This window comes from Heptranchias perlo, chromosome 7 (genome assembly GCF_035084215.1).
Source record: "Heptranchias perlo isolate sHepPer1 chromosome 7, sHepPer1.hap1, whole genome shotgun sequence".
NCBI classification, from domain to species: Eukaryota; Metazoa; Chordata; class Chondrichthyes; order Hexanchiformes; family Hexanchidae; genus Heptranchias; species Heptranchias perlo.
Genome location: NC_090331.1, coordinates 725,590 through 748,301, shown reverse-complemented (window position 1 = coordinate 748,301; position 22,712 = coordinate 725,590). Strand labels below are relative to the sequence as shown.

The following is a 22,712-nucleotide window of genomic DNA, read 5'->3' as shown; positions in this document are numbered from 1 at the left end:
TCTTTTTCTCATCATCTTCTCTTCTCTTCTTTTTCTCATCATCATCTTTCTCTCTCTTCTTCTTTCTCATCATCATCTTTCTTTCTCTTTCTCTCATCATCTTTCTTTCTTCTCTCCTCATCTTTCTTCTTCTTTCTCTCCTCATCTTCTCTTCTCCTCATTCTTTCTTCCTCCCAATCACATAACACACACACAAAACCACCACCACCTAATAATAATCTCTCTCACCCACACTCAACACCCCACCCACAACCCACCCCACAACACCCCACCCCACCCCCACAACACCACACCCCACACCACACCCCCACACCACCCACCCCCCCCAACCCACCACCACACCCCCCCACCCCACCCACAACCCCACCCCACCCCACCCACCACCCCACCCCCACCCCCACCCCACCACACCCCCCACCCACCCACCCACAACCACCCCCCCCACCCACCCCCCACCCACCCCCACACCCCCCACCCACCACCCACACCCCACCCCAACACCCCCCCCCACCCCCCACCACCCCCACCCCCCCCCACCCCACCCACCACCCCCCACACCCCCCACCCACCCACCACACCCCACCCCACCACCCACCCCCCCACCCCCCCACCACCCCCACAACACCCCCACCCCCACCACACCACCCCCCCACCCCCCCACCACCCCCACACCCACCCCCACCACCCCACCACCCCCCACCCCACCCACCCCCCACAACCACCCCCACCCACCCCCCCACACACCCCCCCCCACCCACAACACCACCCCCCCACCCACCCACCCACCCCACCACACCACCCACCACCCCCCCCCCACCACCCCCCACCCACCACCACCCACCCCCCACACCCACCACCCACCCACCCACCCCCACCCACCCACCCACCACCAACCACCCCCACCCACCCCCACCCCCACCACACCCCCCACACCACACACCACCCCACCCCACCCACCCCACCACACCCCACCCACCACCCCCCACCCACCACCCACACCCCACCCACCCACCCACCACACCCCCCACCCACCCACCCACCACACCCCACCACCCACCCACCCCCACACACCACACCCACCACCCCACCCCCCACCCACCCCACACCCCACCCACCCACCCACCCACCCCCACCCACCACCCACACCACCACCCACCCACCCACCCACCCACCACCCCCCCACCCACCACCCCCACCACCACACCCCACCACCACCACCACACCCCCACCCACCACCCACCACCACCACCAACCCCCCCACCCCACCCCACCCACCCACCCACCACACCCCCCCCACCCACCCACCCCACCACACCCCCACCCACCCCACCACCACCACCCCCACCACCACCACCACCCACCCCCACCCACCACCCACCCCACCCACCCCCCACCACCACACCCCCACCCCCCACCACCCCACACACACCCCCACCCACCCACCCACCACAACCCCACCCCACCACCCACCCACAACACCCCCACCCACCCCCCAACACCCACCCACCCACCACAACACCCCACCCACCCCCCACCACACCCCCACCCCACCCCCCCACCACACCCCCACCCACCACCCCCCACACCACCCCCCACCCCACCCCCACCCACACACCACCCCCACCCACCCCACCCACCAACACCCCACCCACCACCACCACACCCCACCCACCCACCCACCCACCACCACACCCCCACCCACCCACCACCACACCCCACCCACCCACCCACCACACACCCCCACCCACCACCACCACCACACCCCCACCCACCCACCACCACACCCCCACCCACCCACCCACCACAACCCCCCACCCACCCACACAACACCCCACCCACCCACCCCACAACACCCCCACCCACCCACCACCACAACACCCCACCCACCCACCACAACACCCCACCACCCCCAACCACCCCCACCCACCCCCACACACCCCCACCCACCCCCACCACACCCCACCCACCCCACAACACACCCCCACCCACCCACAACACCCACCACAACAACACACCCCCACCCCCCCACAACACCCACCCACCCACAACACCCCCCACCCACCCACCACCACAACACCCCCACCCACCCACACCACACCCCCACCCACCCACCCACCCACAACACACCCCCCCACCCACCCACCACAACTCCCCCACCCACCCACCCACAACAACACCCCCTCCCACCCCATCATCTGCCCCGTCCACTCCCCAGTCATCTGCCCCCCGGCTCCCTCGGCCCGCCATCATCTCCTCTCCCCTCCCTCCCTCATCATCTCCCTCCCTCCCTCCTCTCCCTCATCATCTCCCCCTCCCTCATCTTCTCCCCTCCTCCCCCATCATCTCCCCTCCCTCCCCTCATCATCTCCCCCTCCCTCCCTCCATCATCTCCCCCTCCCTCCCATCCTCATCATCTCCTCCCTCCCTCCCTCATCATCTCCCCTCCCCTCCCTCATCTCTCCCCCTCCCCTCCCTCCCCCCTCATCATCTCCCCCTCCCTCCCTCCCTCATCATCATCTCCCCCTCCCTCCCTCCCTCATCATCATCTCCCTCCCTCCTCTCTCACTCCCTCCCTCATCATCTCCCCCTCCCTCCCTCATCATCTCCCCCTCCCACCCTCATCATCTCCCCCTCCCTCCCTCCCTCATCATCTCCCCCTCCCTCCCTCCCCATCATCTCCCCCTCCCTCCCATCTCCCCCTCCCTCCCTCATCATCTCCCCCCTCCCTCCCCTCCCTCCCTCATCATCCCCCCTCTCCTCCTCTCATCATCTCCCCCTCTCCTCCCTCATCATCTCCCCCTCCTCCCTCCTCATCATCTCCCCTCCCTCCCTCATCATCTCCCCCTCCTCCCTCCCTCATCATCTCCCCCTCCTCCCTCCCTCATCATCTCCCCTCCCTCCCTCCCTCCCTCATCATCTCCCCCTCCTCCCTCCTCATCATCATCTCCCCCTCCCTCCTCCCTCATCATCATCTCCCCCTCCCTCCCTCCTCATCATCTCCCCCTCCCTCCCATCCCTCATCATCTCCCCTCCCTCCTCATCATCTCCCCCTCCCTCCCTCCCTCATCTTCCCCCTCCCTCCCTCATCTTCTCCCCTCCCTCCCTTCATCTTCTCCCCTCCCTCCCTCATCATCTCCCCCTCCCTCCCTCCCTCCCTCATCATCTCCCCCTCCCTCCCTCCCTCCCTCATCATCTCCCCCTCCTCCCTCCCTCATCATCTCCCCCTCCTCCCTCCCTCATCATCTCCCCCTCCCTCCCTCCCTCCCTCATCATCTCCCCCTCCTCCCTCCCTCATCATCTCCCCCTCCCTCCCTCCCTCATCATCTCCCCTCCCTCCCTCCCTCCCTCATCATCTCCCCCTCCCTCCCTCCCTCATCATCTCCCCCTCCCTCCCTCCCTCATCATCTCCCCCTCCCTCCCTCATCATCTCCCCTCCCTCCCTCATCATCTCCCCCTCCCTCCCTCATCATCTCCCCCTCCCTCCCTCATCATCTCCCCTCCCTCCCTCCCTCATCATCTCCCCCTCCCTCATCATCTCCCCCTCCCTCCCTCCCTCATCATCTCCCCCTCCCTCCCTCCCTCATCATCTCCCCCTCCCTCCCTCCCTCATCATCTCCCCCTCCCTCCTCCCTCATCATCTCCCCCTCCCTCCCTCCCTCATCATCTCCCCTCCCTCCCTCCCTCATCATCTCCCCCTCCCTCCCTCCCTCATCATCTCCCCCTCCCTCCCTCCCTCATCATCTCCCCCTCCCTCCCTCCCTCATCATCTCCCCCTCCCTCATCATCTCCCCCTCCCTCCTCCCTCCCTCATCATCTCCCCCCTCTCATCTTCTCCTCATCATCTCCCCCTCCCTCCCTCCCTCATCATCATCTCCCCCTCCTCCCTCCCTCCCTCATCATCTCCCCCCCTCTCATCTTCTCCCTCATCATCTCCCCCTCCCTCCCTCCCTCATCATCATCTCCCCCTCCCTCCCTCCCTCCTCATCATCTCCCCCCCTCTCATCTTCTCCCTCCCTCCCTTCCCCTTCATCCCCGGTGTCAGGCTCACTGCCTGATATTTCCATTAGTTTGAATTCAAATCCGTTGCTTACCTCGGCTGCTCGCGCTGTGTCCGGGGTATGTCGCGACTACATGACCCCCGGTGTCGGGCGGGTCCGGGCGGCGCCTGCCGGTGTCGGGCGGGTTCGGGCGGGTCCGGGCGGCGCCTGCCGGTGTCGGGCGGGTTCGGGCGGGTCCGGGCGGCGCCTGCCGGTGTCGGGCGGGTCCGGGCGGCGCCTGCCGGTGTCGGGCGGGTTCGGGCGGGTCCGGGCGGCGCCTGCCGGTGTCGGGCGGGTTCGGGCGGGTCCGGGCGGCGCCTGCCGGTGTCGGGGCGGGTCCGTGGGTCGCGCGAACTCTGGAAACCGGCCAATCACCGCAGTCGGTTTCTGCACCGTTTAAGGGCGGGGCGGGGCGGCGGAAGTGACGTTGAACCTGGAAGCAGCGCGTCGCTCGAGCTCGGACATGGCGCGAGCGTGGAAAGTAAGGATTGATTTAAATTCAAACTAACTTAAATGATGTGGAGATGCCGGTGATGGACTGGGGTTGACAATTGTAAACAATTTTACAACACCAAGTTATAGTCCAGCAATTTTATTTTAAATTCACAAGCTTTCGGAGATTTTCTCCTTCCTCAGGCAAATGTTTCAAGATCTCGAGAGGGGGGGGAGATCTTGAAACATTTGCCTGAGGAAGGAGAAAATCTCCGAAAGCTTGTGAATTTAAAATAAAATTGCTGGACTATAACTTGGTGTTGTAAAATTGTTTACAACTTAAATAAGGACAGGGAGGGATGGATCCATTGTATGTCAGGTGAAGTGAAGAGGGTGACTTGCTTTTTGTGGCATGTATTAATGATTTGGAATTGAATGTAGGGGCTTGATGAAGAAGTTTGTAGATGATTCAAAAATTGGCCGTGTGGTTGATAGTGAGGAGGAAGCTGTAGACTGCAGGAAGATATCAATGGACTGGTCAGGTGGGCAGAAAAGTGGCAAATGGAATTCTAATCCAGAGAAGTGTGAGGTAATGTATTTGGGAGGGCAAACAAGGCAAGGGAATACACAATAAAAACTAAGATGAGGAGAAACTTCTTCACTCTGATGGTAGTAGGTCTGTGGAATTTGCTGCCCCAGGAAGCTGTGGAAGCTACATCATTAAATAAATTTAAAACAGAAATAGACAGTTTCCTAGAAGTAAAGGGAATTAGGGGTTACGGGGAGCGGGCAGGAAATTGGACATGAATTTAGATTTGAGGTTAGGATCAGATCAGCCATGATCTTATTGAATGGCGGAGCAGGCTCGAGGGGCCGATTGGCCCACTCCTGCTCTATTTCTTATAATAAATGGGAGGATACTGAGCGGTGTGGTTTGGTCACCACTTTACAGGAAAGATGTGATTGCACTAGAGAGGGTACAGAGGAGATTTACGAGGATGTTGCCAGGCTGGAGAATTTTAGCTTTGAGGAAAGATTGGATAGGCCAGTCAGTTTAACCTCAGTGGTGGGGGAAACTTTTAGAAACGATAATCTGGGACAGAATTAACAGTCACTTGGACGAGTGTGGATGGATTAGGGAAAGCCAGCATGGATTTGTTAAAGGCAAATCATGTTTAACTAACTTGATAGAGTTTTTTGATGAGGTAACAGAAAGGGTTGATTAAGGCAATTTGGTTGATGTGGTGTATGTGGACTTTCAAAAAGTGTTTGATAAAGTGCCGCATAATAATAATTGTCATCAAGATTGAAGCCCATGGAATAAAGGGGGCAGTAGCAGCATGTCCCAGATTATTGTTTCTAAAAGTTTCCCCACCACTGAGGTTAAACTGACTGGCCTATAGTTGCTGGGTTTATCCTTACACCCTTTTTTGAACAAGGGTGTAACATTTGCAATTCTCCAGTCCTCTGGCACCACCCCTGTATCTAAGGAGGATGGAAGATTATGGCCAGCACTGTCGCAATTTCCACCCTTCCCTCAGCAACCTAGGAAGTCATCCAGACTGGGTGACTTACCTACTTTAAGTACAGCTAGCCTTTCTAGTGCCTCCTCTTTATCAATTTTTGGCCCAACCAGTATCTCAACTACATCTTCCTTTACTGAGTAGTGGTGAACGGTTGTTTTTTGGATTGGAGGGAGGTGTATAGTGGTGTTGCCCAGGGGTCGGTACTAGGACCGCTGCTTTTCTTGATGTACATTATTTACTTGGATTTGGGTGTGCAGGGCACAATTTCAAAATTTGCAGATGGCACAAAACTTGGAAGGGTAGTGAACAGTGAGGAGTATAGCGATAGACTTCCAGAGGATATAGACAGGCTGGTGGAATGGGCGGACACGTGACAGCAGAAAAATGTGAAGTGATACATTTCGGTAGGAAGAACGAGGAGAGGCAATATAAACTAGAGGGCACAATCCTAAAAGGGACACAGGAATAGAGAGATCTGGGGGTATATGTGCACAAATTGTTGAAAGCGGTTTAAAAAAGCATACGGGATCCAGGGCTTTATAAATAGAGGCATAGAGTACAAAAGCATGGAAGTCGTGATAAACCTTTATAAAACACTGGTTCAACAACAACTGGAGTTTTGTGTCCAGTTCCGGACACCGCACTTTAGGAAAGATGTGAAGGCCTTAGAGAGGGTACAGAAGAGATTTACTAGAATGATTCCAGGGATGAGGAACTTTAAGTTACGTGGATAGACTGGAGATGCTGGGATTGTTCTTCTTGGAACAGAGACGGTTGTGAGGAGATTTGATCGAGGTGTTCAAAATCATGAGGGGTCTAGACAGAGTAGATAGAGAGAAACTGTTCCCATTGGCAGAAGGGTCAAGAACCAGAGGACATGGATTTAAGGTGATTGGCAAAAGAACCAAAGATACCATGAGGAAAAGCTTTTTTACGCAGCGAGTGGTTATGATCTGGAATGCACTGCCATGGTGGGTGGTAGAGGCAGATTCCATCGTGGCTTTCAAAAGGGAACTGGATAAGTAGTTGAAAGTAAAAAATTTGCAGGGCTATGGGGATAGGGTGGGGGTGTGGAACTAGCTGGCATGGACTTGACGGACCAAATGGCCTTTTCCATGCTGTAACCTTTTTATGATTTTATGATTCTGTGACCAGAGGGAGGAGGAGAAGGAGGGAAAAAGACAGACTGAGATGAGAGGGAGATGGAGGGAGGATGAGACGGAGGACAGGAGGGAGGGAGAGAGGGGGAAGGAGGATTAGGGAGATGGAGCGTGCCCTGTGGCTGTTTGAAGATTGGGTTTGGTTTCCTCCCCTTGATCTTTCTTTCCTGGGGGAGTTAAGCTCCTGGTCGTGGTTTCAGGGGCACCGCAGCTCTTGGCCAGCGGCCTTGCACCATAGAGGGTTTGGCAGGTAGGTCTGAGTGGTCCTTGCTCCACATCAGCAATTGCACTTCCAACAGTAACATGCCTTTATACAGCTCTTGTAATCTTGGAAATATCAGAAGGCACTTTACAGAGGGGCAGTAAAGGGATTGACACAGCATAATATTTGAGAGTGATGTAAAACTGATTGAAATGTGATGGGTTTTGAAAAGGCTTTAAAGATGGAGAGATACGGTTTCAGGAGGGAGTTCCAGACCACAGGGTGGAGGTTAGTTAAAGGGCTCTTAATTGCGTAGGAGAAGGTTAGAGAGTGGGGATTCTTTCGGGGTGCTGAGGCCCCAACTGAGATCTGTAATTTGGAAGCTCCTTAACCTGTATAGCTCAACATCATCCGGCAGAAATTCTGTTTATTGATACAACTTTGGCTCACTTGTGTCTTAAGGTTATGAAATTCAACAAAAGATGAAAAATCTATGTAAAGGGTTAAGGGATTGAAAAGGATAAACTCACGAGGCTGTTTTAAGAACATAAGAACATAAGAAATTGGAGCAGGAGTAGGCCAATCGGCCCCTCGAGCCTGCTCCGCCATTCAATAAGATCATGGCTGATCTGATCCCAACCACAAATCTAAAGAACACAAGAAGTCGGAGCAGGACCCGGCCACATAGCCCCTGGGCCCTCTCCGCCACCCACAGGGCATTGACCGATCCGAACTCAGCTTCATGTCCAATTTCCTGCCCGCTCCCCATAACCCCTAATTCCCTTTACTTCTAGGAAACTGTCTATTTCTGTTTTAAATTTATCTAATGATGTAGCTTCCACAGCTTCCTGGGGCAGCAAATTCCACAGACCTACCACCCTCTGAGTGAAGAAGTTTCTCCTCATCTCAGTTTTGAAAGAGCAGCCCCTTATTCTAAGATTATGCCCCCTAGTTCTAGTTTCACCCATCTTTGGGAACATCCTTACTGCATCCACCCGATCAAGACCCTTCACAATCTTATATGTTTCAATAAGATCGCCTCTCATTCTTCTGAACTCCAATGAGAAGAGTCCCAATCTACTCAACCTCTCCTCATATGTCCGCCCCCTCATCCCCGGGATTAACCGAGTGAACCTTCTTTGTACTGCCTCGAGAGCAAGTATGTCTTTTCTTAAGTATGGAGACCAAAACTGTATGCAGTATTCCAGGTGCGGTCTCACCAATACCTTATATAACTGCAGCAATACCTCCTTGTTTTTATATTCTATCCCCCTAGCAATAAAAGCCAACATTCCGTTGGCTTTCTTGATCACCTGCTGCACCTGCATACCAACTTTTTGATTTTCTTGCACTAGGACCCCCAGATCCCTTTGTACTGCACTACTTTCCAGTCTCTCGCCATTAAGAAAATAACTTGCTCTCTGATTTTTCCTGCCAAAGTGCATAACCTCACATTTTCCAATATTATATTGCATCTGCCAAATCTCCGCCCACTCACCCAGCCTGTCTATATCCCCTTGCAGGTTTTTTATGTCCTCCTCACTCTCTACTTTCCCTCCCATCTTTGTATCATCTGCAAATTTTGATATGTTGCACTCGGTCCCCTCCTCTAAATCGTTAATATAGATTGTAAAGAGTTGGGGACCCAGCACCGACCCCTGTGGAACACCACTGGCTATTGGTTGCCAGTCCGAAAATGAACCATTTATCCCAACTCTCTGCTTCCTGTTTGATAACCAATCCTCCACCCATGCCAGAATATTACCCCCAATCCCGTGATTTTTTATCTTAAGTAATAATCTTTTATGTGGCACCTTGTCGAATGCCTTCTGGAAGTCTAAATACACTACGTCCACTGGTTCCCCTTTATCCACCCTATACGTTATATCCTCGAAGAACTCAAGCAAATTTGTCAGACATGACTTCCCCTTCATAAAGCCATGCTGACTTTGTCCTATTAAATTATGCTTATCTAAATGTTCCGTTACTGTCTCCTTAATAATAGACTCCAAAATTTTACCCACCACAGATGTTAAGCTAACTGGCCTATAATTTCCAGCCTTCTGCCTACTACCCTTTTTAAATAACGGTGTTACATTAGCAGTTTTCCAATCTGCCGGGACCTCTCCTGAGTCCAGGGAATTTTGGAAAACTATCACCAAAGCATCCACAATCCCTACTGCCACTTCCCTCAAGACCCTAGGATGGAAGCCATCAGGTCCAGGGGATTTATCCACCTTGAGTCCCATTATTTTACTGAGTACCATCTCTTGAGTGATTTTAATCGTATTTAGCTCCTCCCCCCCGAGAGTCCCCTGTTTGTCCAGTGTTGGGATATTCTTAGTGTCCTCTACTGTAAAGACTGAAACAAAATATTTGTTCAGCATTTTTGCCATCTCCATGTTTCCCACCATTAATTTCCCGGTCTCATCCTCTAAGGGACCTATGTTTGCCTTAGCCACCCTTTTTCTTTTTATATAACTATAGAAACTCTTGCTATCTGTTTTTATATTTTTTGCTAATTTCTTTTCATAATCTAACTTCCCTTTCTTAATCAATCCTTTAGTTACTTTTTGCTGTCTTTTGAAGAATTCCCAATCTTCTATCCTCCCACTAAGTTTGGCTACCTTATATGTCCTTGTTTTTAGTCGGATACTATCCTTGATTTCTTTACTTAGCCACGGGTGGCTGTCATTTCTTTTACACCCTTTTTTCCTCAGTGGAATATATTTATTTTGAAAGTTGTAAAATAACTCCCTAAATGAACACCACTGCTCATGTACCGTCTTACCCTTTAATCTATTTTCCCAGTCCACTTTAATCAATTCCGCTCTCATACCATCATAGTCTCCTTTATTCAAGCTCAGTACGCTTGTTTGAGAATCAACCTTCTCACCCTCTAATTGGATATGGAATTCAACCATGTTGTGGTCGCTCGTTCCAAGGGGATCCTTAACTAGGACATTATTAATTAATCCTGACTCATTACACAGGACCAGGTCCAAGGTTGCCTGCCCCCTTGTAGGATCAGTTACATACTGCTCAAGAAATCCATCCCTGATGCACTCAATGAACTCGTCCTCAAGGCTGCTCTGCCCAATTTGATTTGTCCAGTTAATATGATAATTAAAATCCCCCATAATTATGGCTGTTCCCTTATTACATGCCCCGACTATCTCCTGATTAATACTTCTTCCAGCAGAGTTGCAACTATTAGGAGGCCTATATACTACGCCCACTAATGTTTTTTTTCCCTTATTATTCCTTATCTCCACCCAAACTGTTTCATTATCTTGATGCTTTGTCCCAATATCATTTCTCTGTATTACAGTGATTCCTTCCTTTATTAACATAGCCACCCCACCTCCCCTTCCTTCCTGCCTGTCCTTCCTGATTGTTAAATACCCTGGCATATTTAATTCCCAGTCGTTGTCACCCTGCAGCCATGTTTCTGTAATGGCCACAAGATCATACCCATACGTAGTTATTTGTGCCGTTAACTCGTCCATTTTATTACGAATGCTACGTGCATTCAGATAAAGAACTTTCAAATCTGTTTTGTGACGCTTAGTTCCTGCTTTTTCCTTTTTTAACACTTTACCTATTACTCCATACCTTCTGTCCCTTCCTGTTACGCTTTCCTCTCTCTCCCTGCTCAGGTTCCCAACCCCCTGCCACTTTAGTTTAAACCCTCCCCAACAGCACTAGCAAACACTCCTCCTAGGACAGCGGTCCCGGCCCTGCCCAGGTGCAGACCGTCCGGTTTGTACTGGTCCCACCTCCCCCAGAACCGTTTCCAGTGTCCCAGGAATTTGAATCCCTCCCCCTTGCACCATTCCTCTAGCCACGTATTCATTTGAAATATCCTCCTATTTCTACTCTGACTAGCACGTGGCACTGGCAGCAATCCTGAGATTACTACCTTTGAGGTCCTATTTTTTAATTTACCTCCTAACTCCCTTTATTCTGCTTTTAGGACCTCATCCCCTTTTTTACCTATATCGTTGGTGCCTATGTGCACCACGACAACTGGCTGTTCGCCCTCCCCCTCCAAAATGTTCTGTAGCCGCTCCGAGACATCCTTGATCCTTGCACCAGGGAGGCAACACACCATCCTGGAGTCTCGGTTGCGGCCGCAGAAACGCCTGTCTATTCCCCTTACAATTGAGTCCCCTATCACTATAGCTCTGCCACTCTTTTTCCTCCCAGCCTGTGCAGCAGAGCTACCCGTGGTGCCAGGAAGTTGGCTGCTGCTGCCTTCCCCTGATAAGTCATCCCCCCCAACAGCATCCAAAGTGGCATATCTGTTTGAGAGGGGGATGGACACAGGGGACCCCTGCACTACCTGCCTGCATCTCTTACTCTTCCTGGTGGTCACCCATTCACTTCCTGCCTGTATACCCTTTACCTGCGGTGTGACCAACTCGCTAAACGTGCTATCCACGAGTTTCTCTGCATCGCGGATGCTCCACAGTGAGTCCACCCGCAGCTCCAGCTCCGAGATACGATCGGTCAGTAGCTGCAGGTGGACACACTTCCCGCACACATGGTCGGCAGGGACACTGGTAGTGTCCATGACTTCCCACATCTTGCAGGAGGGGCATATCACGGGTGCGAGGTCTGCTGCCATGACTTGCCTTAGCTGAGTTACCCCTTTTAAATTACGTTGAAATTAGAAAATGTTAACTATACTAGGGACCTAGGTTCACTAAAAAAAAAACACTATCTGCTATAAAACCTGCAGATCTTCCCTTTCTTATTACTTTACTTAATTCTAACCAGTAGATGCTGCTAATCAGGTGTTCATGGTGTTCTGGCTGTTTACTCTTGTTGCTGATGCTGTTTAGCTTTGTTTCTGGGACAATGTTATTTTGTTTGATGTTTCTGCAGAGTGCCACAGTGCTGTGCTGGGATGTGGGCCATACAATGAGCAACTCACCTCTGGGGGAGGAGACTCCATTTGACCAAGCAAAGAAAGTTGTGCTGATGTTTGTCCAACGTCAGGTAACCAGTTTTACTCTTTCTGGGTAACAAATATACTCTCCTGTGTACAATTTCTCCATTTTTCCTCAAGATGCTGACTTATGGTAAGGTAAAGTTAAGAGGCTGTACTCCCATTCCTTACCTGACTGGTCGGATGGCAGGCATGTCACAAGCTGTGTCTTGTAGCTGTTGCAAATGCTGGAGATAAGCTTGAAGTCATCGTCTCGATGTCAGGAGTGAAAGTTATAGAATGATACAACACAGGAGGAGGCCATTTGGCCCATCATGCCTGTGCTGACTCTTTTTTGAAAGATCTATCCAATTTGTCCCATTCCCCTGCTCTTTCCCCATAGCCCTGTAAATTTTTTCCCTTCAAGTATTTATCCAATTCCCTTTTGAAATTTACTATTGAATCTGCTTTCACCATTCTTTCAGGCAGCACATTCCAGGTCATTACAACTCACTTTGTGTAAAAAAAAAGTTTCCTCATGTTGCTTCTGGCTCTTTTGCCAATCACCTTATATCTGTGTCCTCTGGCTATCGACCTTCCTACCACTGGAAACACTTTCTCCTTATTTACTTGGTCAAAACCCCTCATAATTTTGAACACCTATCAAATCTCCCTTTAACATTCTCTGTTCTAGGGAGAACAACCCCAGCTTCCCCAGTCTCTCCACATAACTGAAGTTGAGGATAGCTGAAGGAAGCTGTGCTAAACCTTGATGAAACACTGGTTAGGCTACAACTGGAGTATTGTGTCCAATTCTGAGCATCACACTTTAGGTAGGATGTGAAGGCCTTAGAGAGGGTGCAGAAAAGATTTACTGGAATGATTCTGGGGATGAGGGACTTCAATTTTGTGGATAGACTGGAGAAGCTGGGTTGTTCTCCTTGGAGGGGATTTGGTAGCTATGTTCAAAATCATGAAGGGTTTAGATAAAGTAAATAAAGAGAAACTATTCCCATTGGTAGAAAGGTTGAGAACCAGAGGACACAGATTTAAGGTGATTAGCAAAAGAACCAAAGGCGACAAGAAGAAAAATTTTTTTATGCAGCGAGTAATTATGATCTAGCATGTGGTGGAAGCAGATTCAATCATGGCTTTCAAAAAGGAATCGGATAAATACTTGAAGGGAAAAGAATTTGCAGGGCTACGAGGAATGAGCAAAGGAATGGGACTAACTGGATTGCTCTTACAAAGGGGTGGCATGGGCTCAATGGGCAGAATGGCGGCCTCCTGTGCTGTAACCATTCTATAATTTAGTGCCTCAGCCATGCCCTCTGCCTCCACAAAAAGATCTCCTTTTTGTCCCAATCAGTCCCACGCTTCCTTTGACTACCGTTTTACTGTTTACATGTTTATAAAAGACTTTCGGGTTCCCTTTTACATTAGCCGCTAATCTATTCTCACTCTCTCTCTTTGGCCCTCTTGTTCCCTTTTTTGGATTTCCTCTCTACTTTTTGTATTCAGCCTGGTTTTCTACTATATTATGAACCTTACGTTTGTCATAAGCCGCCTTTTTCTGTTTCATTTTAATCTCTATATCTTTAGACATCCAGGGAGCTCCAGCTTTGGATGTCCTTCCTTTCCCTCTCAGGGGAATGTGTCTACTTTGTACCCGAACCAACTCCTCCTTGAAGGTCTCCCATTGTTCAATTACTGTTTTGCCTATGCAATGTTTGATTTCAATCCACCTGGGCAAGATCCCTTTTTAAACTCACTGAAATTTGTCCTCCTCCAGTAAACCATTTTCACATTTGATTGTTCCTTGTTCTTTTCCATAACTGTTCTAAACCTAACGATATTATGATCATTAGATCAAGGCAAAAGAACCAAAGGTGACATGAGGGAAAACTTTTTTACGCAGCTAGTGGTTAGGATCTGGAATGCTGCCTGGGGAGTGGGGTGCAGGCAGGTTCAATCGTGGCTTTCAAAAGGGAACTGGATAGGTACTTGAAAGGAAAAATTTGCAGGGCTACGGGGATAGGGCAGGGGAGTGGGACTAGCTAGATTGCTCTTGCATACAGCTGGCACGGACTCGATGGACTGAATGGCCTCCTTCCGGGCTGTAATCTTTCTATGGTTCTACGATCGCTGTTTCCCAAATGCTCCCCCACTGAAACATGCTCCACCTTTTTTTAAATTCGTTCATGGGATGTGGGCATCGCTGGCAAGGCCAGCATTTATTGCCCTTGAGAAGGTGGTGGTGAGCCACCTTCTTGAACCGCTGCAGTTCGTGCCTGGTGAGATTGTACAACTGAGTGGCTTGCTAGGCCATTCCAGAGGGCGGTTAAGAATCATCCACATTGCTGTGGGTCTGGAGTCACATATAGGCCAGACCGGGTAAGGATGGCAGGTTTCCTTCCCTAAAGGCATTAGTGAACGAGATGGGTTTTTACAACAATCCGGTAGTTTCATGGCTACCATTACTGATACTAGCTTTTTATTCCAGATTTTATTTAATTAATTGAATTTAAATTCCCCAGCTGCCATGATGGGATTTGAACTGATGACTCTGGATTATTAGTCCAGGCCTCTGGATCACTAGTCCAGTAACACAACCACTATGCTGCCGCACTTCATTCCCCAGAACTAGATCCAGCCCTGTTTCCTTCCTGGTTGGGCTGGAAACGCACTGTTCCAGAAAGTTCTCTTGAACACATTTCAGGAATTCCTTCCCTCCTTTGACCTTTACACTGTTTACAATGGTATTACATTAGCGGTTCTCCAGTCCTCTGGCCACAGGGGATGTGCCAGAGGACTGGAGAACCGCTAATGTAATACCATTATTCAAGAAGGGGAGTAGGGAAAAACCGGGGAACTACAGGCCAGTGAGCCTAACATCAGTGGTAGGAAAATTATTGGAAAAAATTCTGAAGGACAAAATTAGTCTCCACTTGGAGAAGCAAGGATTAATCAGGGATAGTCAACATGGCTTTGTCAAGGGAAGATCATGTCTGACTAATTTGATTGAATTTTTTGAGGGGGTGACTAGGTGTGTGGATGAGGGTAACGCAGTGGATGTGGTATACATGGATTTCAGTAAGGCCTTCGATAAAGTCCCCCACAGGAGACTGGTCAAGAAGGTACGAGCCCATGGAATCCAGGGCACTTTGGATACAAAACTGGCTTAGTGGCAGAAGGCAGAGGGTGATGGTCGAAGGTTGTTTTTGTGACTGGAAGCCTGTGGCCAGTGGGGTACCACAGGGATCGGTGCTGGGTCCCTTGCTGTTTGTGGTCTACATTAATGACTTGGATATGAATGTAAAAGGTATGATCAGTAAGTTCGCTGATGATACAAAGATTGGTAGGGTGGTAAATAGCGAGGAGGATAGCCTCAGTCTGCAGGACGATATAGATGGGTTGGTCAGATGGGCGGAACAGTGGCAAATGGAATTTAACCCGGAAAAGTGCGAGGTGATGCACTTTGGAGGGACTAACAAGGCAAGGGAATACACAATGAATGGGAGGACCCTAGGCAAGACAGAGGGTCAGCGGGATCTTGGTGTGCAAGTTCACAGATCCCTGAAGGCGGCGGAACAGGTAGATAAGGTGGTAAAGAAGGCATATGGGATACTTGCCTTTATTAGCCGAGGCATAGAATATAAGAGCAAGGAGGTTATGATGGAGCTGTATAAAACACTGGTTAGGCCACAGCTGGAGTACTGTGTGCAGTTCTGGTCGCCACACTACAGGAAGGATGTGATCGCTTTGGAGAGGGTGCAGAGGAGATTCACCAGGATGTTACCAGGGCTGGAGCGCTTCAGCTATGAAGAGAGACTGGGAAGATTGGGTTTGTTTTCCTTGGAGCAGAGGAGGCTGAGGGGGGACATGATTGAGGTGTACAAAATTATGAGGGGCACAGATAGGATGGATACTAAGGAACTTTTTCCCTTCGTTGAGGGTTCTATAACAAGGGGACATAGATTCAAGGTAAAAGGCGGGAGGTTTAGAGGGGATTTGAGAAAGAACTTTTTCACCCAGAGGGTGGTTGGAGTCTGGAACTCACTGTCTGAAAGGGTTGTGGAGGCAGGAACCCTCACTACATTCAAGAAGCATTTGGATGAGCACTTGAAATGCCATAGCATACAAGGCTACGGACCAAATGCTGGAATATGGGATTAGAGTAGACAGGGCTGATGGCCGGCGCGGACACGATGGGCCGAAGGGCCTCTATCCGTGCTGTATGACTCTATGACTGTTACTGTCCCAGTCCACATTGGGATAATTGAACTCCCTCATTATCACTACTCTATTGTTTTCACATCTTTCTGTAATTTGCCTGCAAAGTTGCTCCTCTATCTCCTTCACACGATTTGGTGGCCTATAGTATACACCCAGTCCTGTAATTGCTCCTCTATTCTTAGTTTTAACCAAATAGATTCTGTCTTTGACCCCTCAACTACATCATACCTTTCCAGTGCCATAATAGCTTCTTTGTTTCCTTTCCTATCTTCCCTGAATACCTTGTAGCCAGGCATATGGAATACTTTCCTTTATTATTATTTTCCATTATTATTATTAATAAACCTATTGGAGTTCTTTGAGGATATAGCTAGTAGAATAGATAAGGGGGAACCAATGGATGTGATGTATTTGGATTTTCAGAAGGCTTTCAATAAGGTCCCACACAGGAGGTTGGTGAACAAAGTTAGAGCACATGGAATTGGGGGTAATATACTGGCATGGATTGAGAATTGGTTAACAGACAGAAAACAGAGAGTGGGAATAAATGGGTCTTTTTCAGGTTGGTTAGACTGTGACTAGTGGGGTACCGCAGGGATCGGTGCTTGGGCCCCAGCTATTCACAATCTATATCAATGATGAGGGGACCAAATGTAATATTTCTAAGTTTGCTGATGACACAAAACTAGGTGGGAGTGTGAGTTGTGAGGAGGATGCAAAGAGGCTTCAAGGGGATACAGACAAGGTTAAGTGAGTGGGCAAGAACATGGCAGATGGAATATAGTGTTAAAAAATGTGAAGTTATCCACTTTGGTAGGAAAAACAGAAATGCAGAGTATTTTTTAAATGGTGAGAGATTGGGAAATGTTGATGTTCAAAGGGACCTGGGTGTCCTTGTACATGAGTCACTGAAAGCTAACATGCAGGGGCAGCAAGCGATTAGGAAGGCAAATGGTATGTTGGCCTTTATTACAAGAGGATTTGAGTACTGTAGTAAAGATGTCTTACAGCAATTATATAGGGCCTTGGTGAGACCACACCTGGAGTATTGTGTACAGTTTTGGTCTCCTTACCTAAGAAAGGATATACTTGCCATAGAGGGAGTGCAACGAAGGTTCACCAGACTGATTCCTGGGATGGTGGGATTGTGGTATGAAGAGAGATTGAGCAGACTAGGCCTGTATTCTCTAGATTTTAGAAGAATGATAGGTGATCTCATTGAAACATACAAAATTCTTGCATCTACCCTGTCAAGCCCTGTAAGGAGAATGTTTTCCCTGGCTGGGGAATCTAGAACCAGGGGACACAGTCTCAGATTAAAGGGTAGGCCATTTAGGACTGAGATGAGGAGAAATTTCTTTACTCAGAGGGTGGCGAACCTTTGGAATTCTCGACCCCAGAAGGCCGTGGAGGCTCAGTCATTGAGGACATTCAAAACAGAGATGGATAAATTCCTACATATTAAAGGCATCAAGAGATATGGGGATGGTGCAGGAAAATGGTGTTGAGGTAGATCATCAGCCATGATCTTGTTGAATGGCGGAGCAGGCTTGAGGGGCCTATGGCCTACTCCTGCTCCTATTTGCTATGTTCTTATTAGCCGAGGCACAGAATATAAGAGCAACAAGGTTATGCTGGAACGTATAAAACACTGGTTAGGCCACAGCTTGAGTACTGTTTACAGTAAACATTACAGGAAGGATATAATTGCACTAGAGAGGGTACAGAGGAGATTTACGAGGATGTTGTCAGGACTGGAGAATTTTAGCTATGAGGAAAGTTTGGATAGGCTGGGGTTGTTCTCTTTAGAACAGAGGCGGCTGAGGGGTAAATTAATTAAGGTGTACAAAATCATGAGGGGCCTAGATGGAGTGGATTGGAAGGACCTATTTCCCTTAGCCGAGGTGTCAATAACCAGGGGGCATCGATTTAAAGTGATTGTTGGAAAGATTAGAGGGGAGCTGAGGAAAATTTTTTCCACCCAGAGGGTGTGGGGGGGGGTCTGGAACTCCCTGCCTGAAAGGTGGGAGAGGCGGAAACCCTCAACTCATTTAAAAAGTACCTGGATCTGCACCTGAAGTGCCGTGACCTACAAGGCTACGGACCAAGTGCCGGAAAGTGGGATTCGGCTGGGGGCTCATTTTCGGCTGGCGCGGACACAATGGGCTGAATGGCGGCCTCCTGTGCCATAAATTTTCTATGATTCTATGATCATAGTCCCATGTGGCGACTTGAGCCTGCAGCTCACCAACCTTATTTACCACGTTACGTGCATTTACACACATGCACTCCAATTTCATCTTAGACTGCCTTGCATTTGCCTCCTGTCTGATCCCTCCTATTTCTGGACTATCATGATTCCAGGATGGTATGTTGCCTCCCTGGTGTCAGGGTCAAGAATTCACTGAGCGGCTGCAGGACATTCTGAAGGGGGAGGGTGAACATCTGGAGGTCGAGGTACATATCGCTACCAACGACATAGGTAAAAAAAGGGATGAGATCCTGCAAGCAGAATATAAGGAGTTAGGAAATAAGTTTAAAAAGCAGGACCTCAAGGGTAGTAATCTCGGGTTTACTCCCAGTGCCACGCGCTAGTGAGTATAGGAATAGGAGAATAGACCAGATGAATGCGTGGCTGGAGGGTTCGTGCAGGAGGGAGGGATTGAGATTCCCAAGGAATTGGGACCGATTCTGGGGAAGGTGGGACCTGTACAAGCTGGACGGGCTGCACCTCAACAGTTCCAGGACTAATATCCTCGCAGGGGGGTTTGCTACAGCTGTTGGGGAGGGTTTAAGCTAGAGTGGCAGGGGTATGTGAACCTGAGCGGGGAATCAGAAGAGAGTAAGGTTGAAAGCAGCAAGAGAGGGGAGGACCCAGGGTAAATTTACAATACAAATAGTTGTTCAAGAACAAGTGAAAGGGAAAAGCGAAGAGCAGCAGAGAGTGTACTTTAGGCACTACAGATAAAGTGAAAACTAAAAGGTGCAAAGCGATTAACCCAGCATCAAAGCTGAAGGACAGGCGAGGGTGTGTGGCCCAACAAAGAGTTCTTTAAACAAACGCACGGAGTATAAGGAATAAATTAAATGAACTACAGACACAAATTCAAATTGGAGGGTATGACATGATAGCTATTACTGAGACATGGCTGCAGGATGGTCAAGATTGGGAACTAAATATACCAGGTTATAATGTCTACAGGAGAGATAGGGAAAATTGAAGAGGGGGAGGAGCAGCCTTGGTGATTAGAGATGAAATCACTTCAGTTGTGAAGGAGGATATAACGAGAGGTAAGCAGCCAACAGAGACCTTATGGGTTGAATTGAGAAATAGGAAATGATCTAAGACCATAGTGGGAGTTGTGTATAGGACCCCTGGCAGCAGCTGTGAAGTGCTAGATTGTATAAATGCAGAGATTAGACAAGCGTGTAAGAAAGGCATAGTGGTTTTAATGGTGGACTTTAATCTTCACATAGATTGGGAAAAGCAGACCAGCAACTGTCAGAAAGGTTGTGACTTTCTTAAGTGTGTCCGGAATAGTTTTCGACAGCAGTATGTTCCAGACGCAACAAGGGGGCAAGCCATACTAGATTTGGTAATGAGTAATGAACCATATTTAGTTAACAGCTTAACTGTGTGTGAACATCTATCCAATAGCGATCATAACATTGATGATTGCACAGTGTTCAGTTCCATTCGCAACCCCTCAGATAATAAGGCAGTCCGTGCCTGCATGCAGCAAGACCTGGACAACATCCAGGCTTGGGCTGATAAGTGGCAAGTCACATTCACGCCAGACAAGTGCCAGGCGATGACCATCTCCAAGAAGAGAGAGTCTTAACCACCTCCCCTTGACATACAACAGCATTACCATCGCCGAATCCCCCACAATCAGCATCCTGGGGGTCACCATTGACCAGAAATTTAACTGGACCAGCGACATAAATACTGTGGCGACAAGAGCAAGTCAGAGGCAGGTTATTCCACAGCGAGTGACTCGCCTCTTGACTCCCCAAAGCCTTTCCACGATCTACAAGGCACAAGTCAGGAGTGTGATGGAGTACTCTCCACTTGCCTGGATGAGTGCAGCTCCACCAACACTCAAGAAGCTCGACACCATCCAGGACAAAGCAGCCCGCTTGATTGGCACCCCATCCACCACCCTAAACATTCACTCCCTTCACCACCGGTGCACTGTGGCTGCAGTGTGTACCATCCACAAGATGCACTGCAGCAACTCGCCAAGGCTTCTCGAAAGCACCTCCCAAACCCGCGACCTCTACCACCTGGAAGGACAAGGGCAGCAGGCACATGAGAGCAACACCACCTGCACGTTAGAATCATTGAAGTTTACAACATGGAAACAGGCCCTTCGGCCCAACATGTCCATGTCGCCCAGTTTATACCACTAAGCTAGTCCCAATTGCCTGCACTTGGCCCATATCCCTCTATACCCATCTTACCCATGCTTTTTAAAAGACAAAATTGTACCTGCCTCTACTACTGCCTCTGGCAGCTCGTTCCAGACACTCACCACCCTTTGAGTTCCCCTCCAAGCACACACCATCCCGACTTGGAAATATATCGCCGTTCCTTTATTGTCGCTGGGTCAAAATCCTGGAACTCCCTTCCGAACAGCACTGTGGGAGAACCTTCACTACACGGACTGCAGCGGTTCAAGAAGGCGGCTCACCACCACCTTCTCGAGGGCAATTAGGGATGGGCAATAAATGCCGGCCTCGCCAGCAACGCTCACATCCCATGAACGAATTAAAAAAAAAACATGATCGAGTTCAAGGTAGTGTTTGAAAGGGGAAAAAATGAGTCAGCTGCTAAGATTCTAGACTTGGGTAAGGCCGACTTCAAAGGGATGAGACAGAGACTGTCCCACAGTAAACTGGGCAAATCTGTTAATGGGTAAAACGACTGATGATCAGTGGGAAATGTTTAAAGAAACATTTAACGAGATACAGAACCGGTTTATACCCCTGAGGGGCAAGAACTCAACTTGCCAAAAAAAATAGACATGGACAACTAAAGAGGTAAGGGACAGTATAAGACAAAAGGAAAGGACATACAAAAAGGCAAAAAATAGCACAGATCCTGGCGAATGGGAAAGATACAAAGATCAACAAAGGGTCACAAAACAGATAGTAAGAGCTACAAAAAGAGAGTTTGAAAAGAAATTTGCAAGGGATATCAAAACCAATAGGACGAACCTTTATAGTTATATTAGGAGAAAGAGGGTGGTCAGGAGCAGTGTTGGCCCCTTAAAAACTGAAAGTGGGGATATTGTCATTGACAAGGGGGAAATGGCGGACTTGTTGAATAATTACTTTGCGTCAGTATTTACAGTAGAAAAAGAGGATAGCATGCCGGAAATCCCAAGAAAACTAATATTGAATCGGGGACAGGGACTCGATAAATTAACATAAGTGAAACAACAGTAATGAAGAAAATAATAGCACTAAAGAGTGACAAATCCTCAGGACCAGATGGTTTTCATCCCAGGGTTTTGAAGGAAGTAGGTGAGCACATTGCAGATGCCCTAACTATAATCTTTCAAAGTTCTCTGGATTCAGGAACCGTCCCTCTAGATTGGAAAATTGCACGTGTCACTCTGCTTTTTAAGAAAGGAGAGAGAGAGAAACCGGGGAATTATAGACCAGTTAGCCTAACATCTGTTGTGGGGAAAATGCTGGAGTCTATAATTAAGGATAGGGTGACTGAACACCTCAAATTTTCAGTTAATCAGAGAGAGCCAGCATGGATTTGTGAAAGGTAGGTTGTGCCTGACAAACTTGATTGAATTTTTTGAAGAGGTGACTAAAGTAGTGGACAGGGGAATGTCAATGGATGTTATTTATATGGACTTCCAGAAGGCATTTGATAAAGTTCCACATAAGAGACGGTTCGCTAAGATGGAAGCCCATGGAATCAAGTTGGCTGACCGAAAGGCGACAGCGAGTAGGGATAATGGGTAGGTACTCACATCGGCAGGATGTGACTAGTGGAGTCCCGCAGGGATCTGTCTTGGGGCCTCAATTATTCACAATATTTATTGATGACTTAGATGAATGCATAGAAAGTCTCATATCTAAGTTTGCCGATGACACAAAGATTGGTGGCATTGTAAGCAGTGTAGATGAAAACATAAAATTACAAAGGGATATTGATAGATTTGG

The 22,712-nt window shown here is 49.2% G+C and overlaps 2 protein-coding genes across 7 annotated transcripts in view; one reads left to right on the top strand and one right to left on the bottom strand.

Moving 5' to 3' along the window:
- Positions 1 to 4,208, bottom strand: part of LOC137323451 (transmembrane protein 169-like) — a 76,852-nt gene extending 72,644 nt beyond the window's left edge. For all 4 annotated transcript variants that reach the window (XM_067986929.1, XM_067986931.1, XM_067986932.1 and 1 more), the window contains exon 1: positions 4,092 to 4,208. The gene's annotated coding sequence lies outside the window, so the exon portion shown is untranslated. The remainder of the gene's footprint in view (positions 1 to 4,091) is intronic.
- Positions 4,209 to 4,411: 203 nt separating this feature from the next.
- xrcc5 (X-ray repair complementing defective repair in Chinese hamster cells 5) overlaps positions 4,412 to 22,712 on the top strand; it is a 487,392-nt gene continuing 469,091 nt past the window's right edge. For 2 of the 3 annotated variants that reach the window (XM_067986923.1, XM_067986925.1), the window contains exons 1-2: positions 4,429 to 4,518; positions 12,248 to 12,361. In XM_067986923.1, the coding sequence (XP_067843024.1) occupies positions 4,501 to 4,518; positions 12,248 to 12,361 (132 nt within the window). In that variant the 5' untranslated portion in view covers positions 4,429 to 4,500. Of the gene's footprint in view, positions 4,519 to 12,247; positions 12,362 to 22,712 lie in introns of all 3 variants that reach the window. The other variant, XM_067986924.1, reaches the window with a different exon arrangement.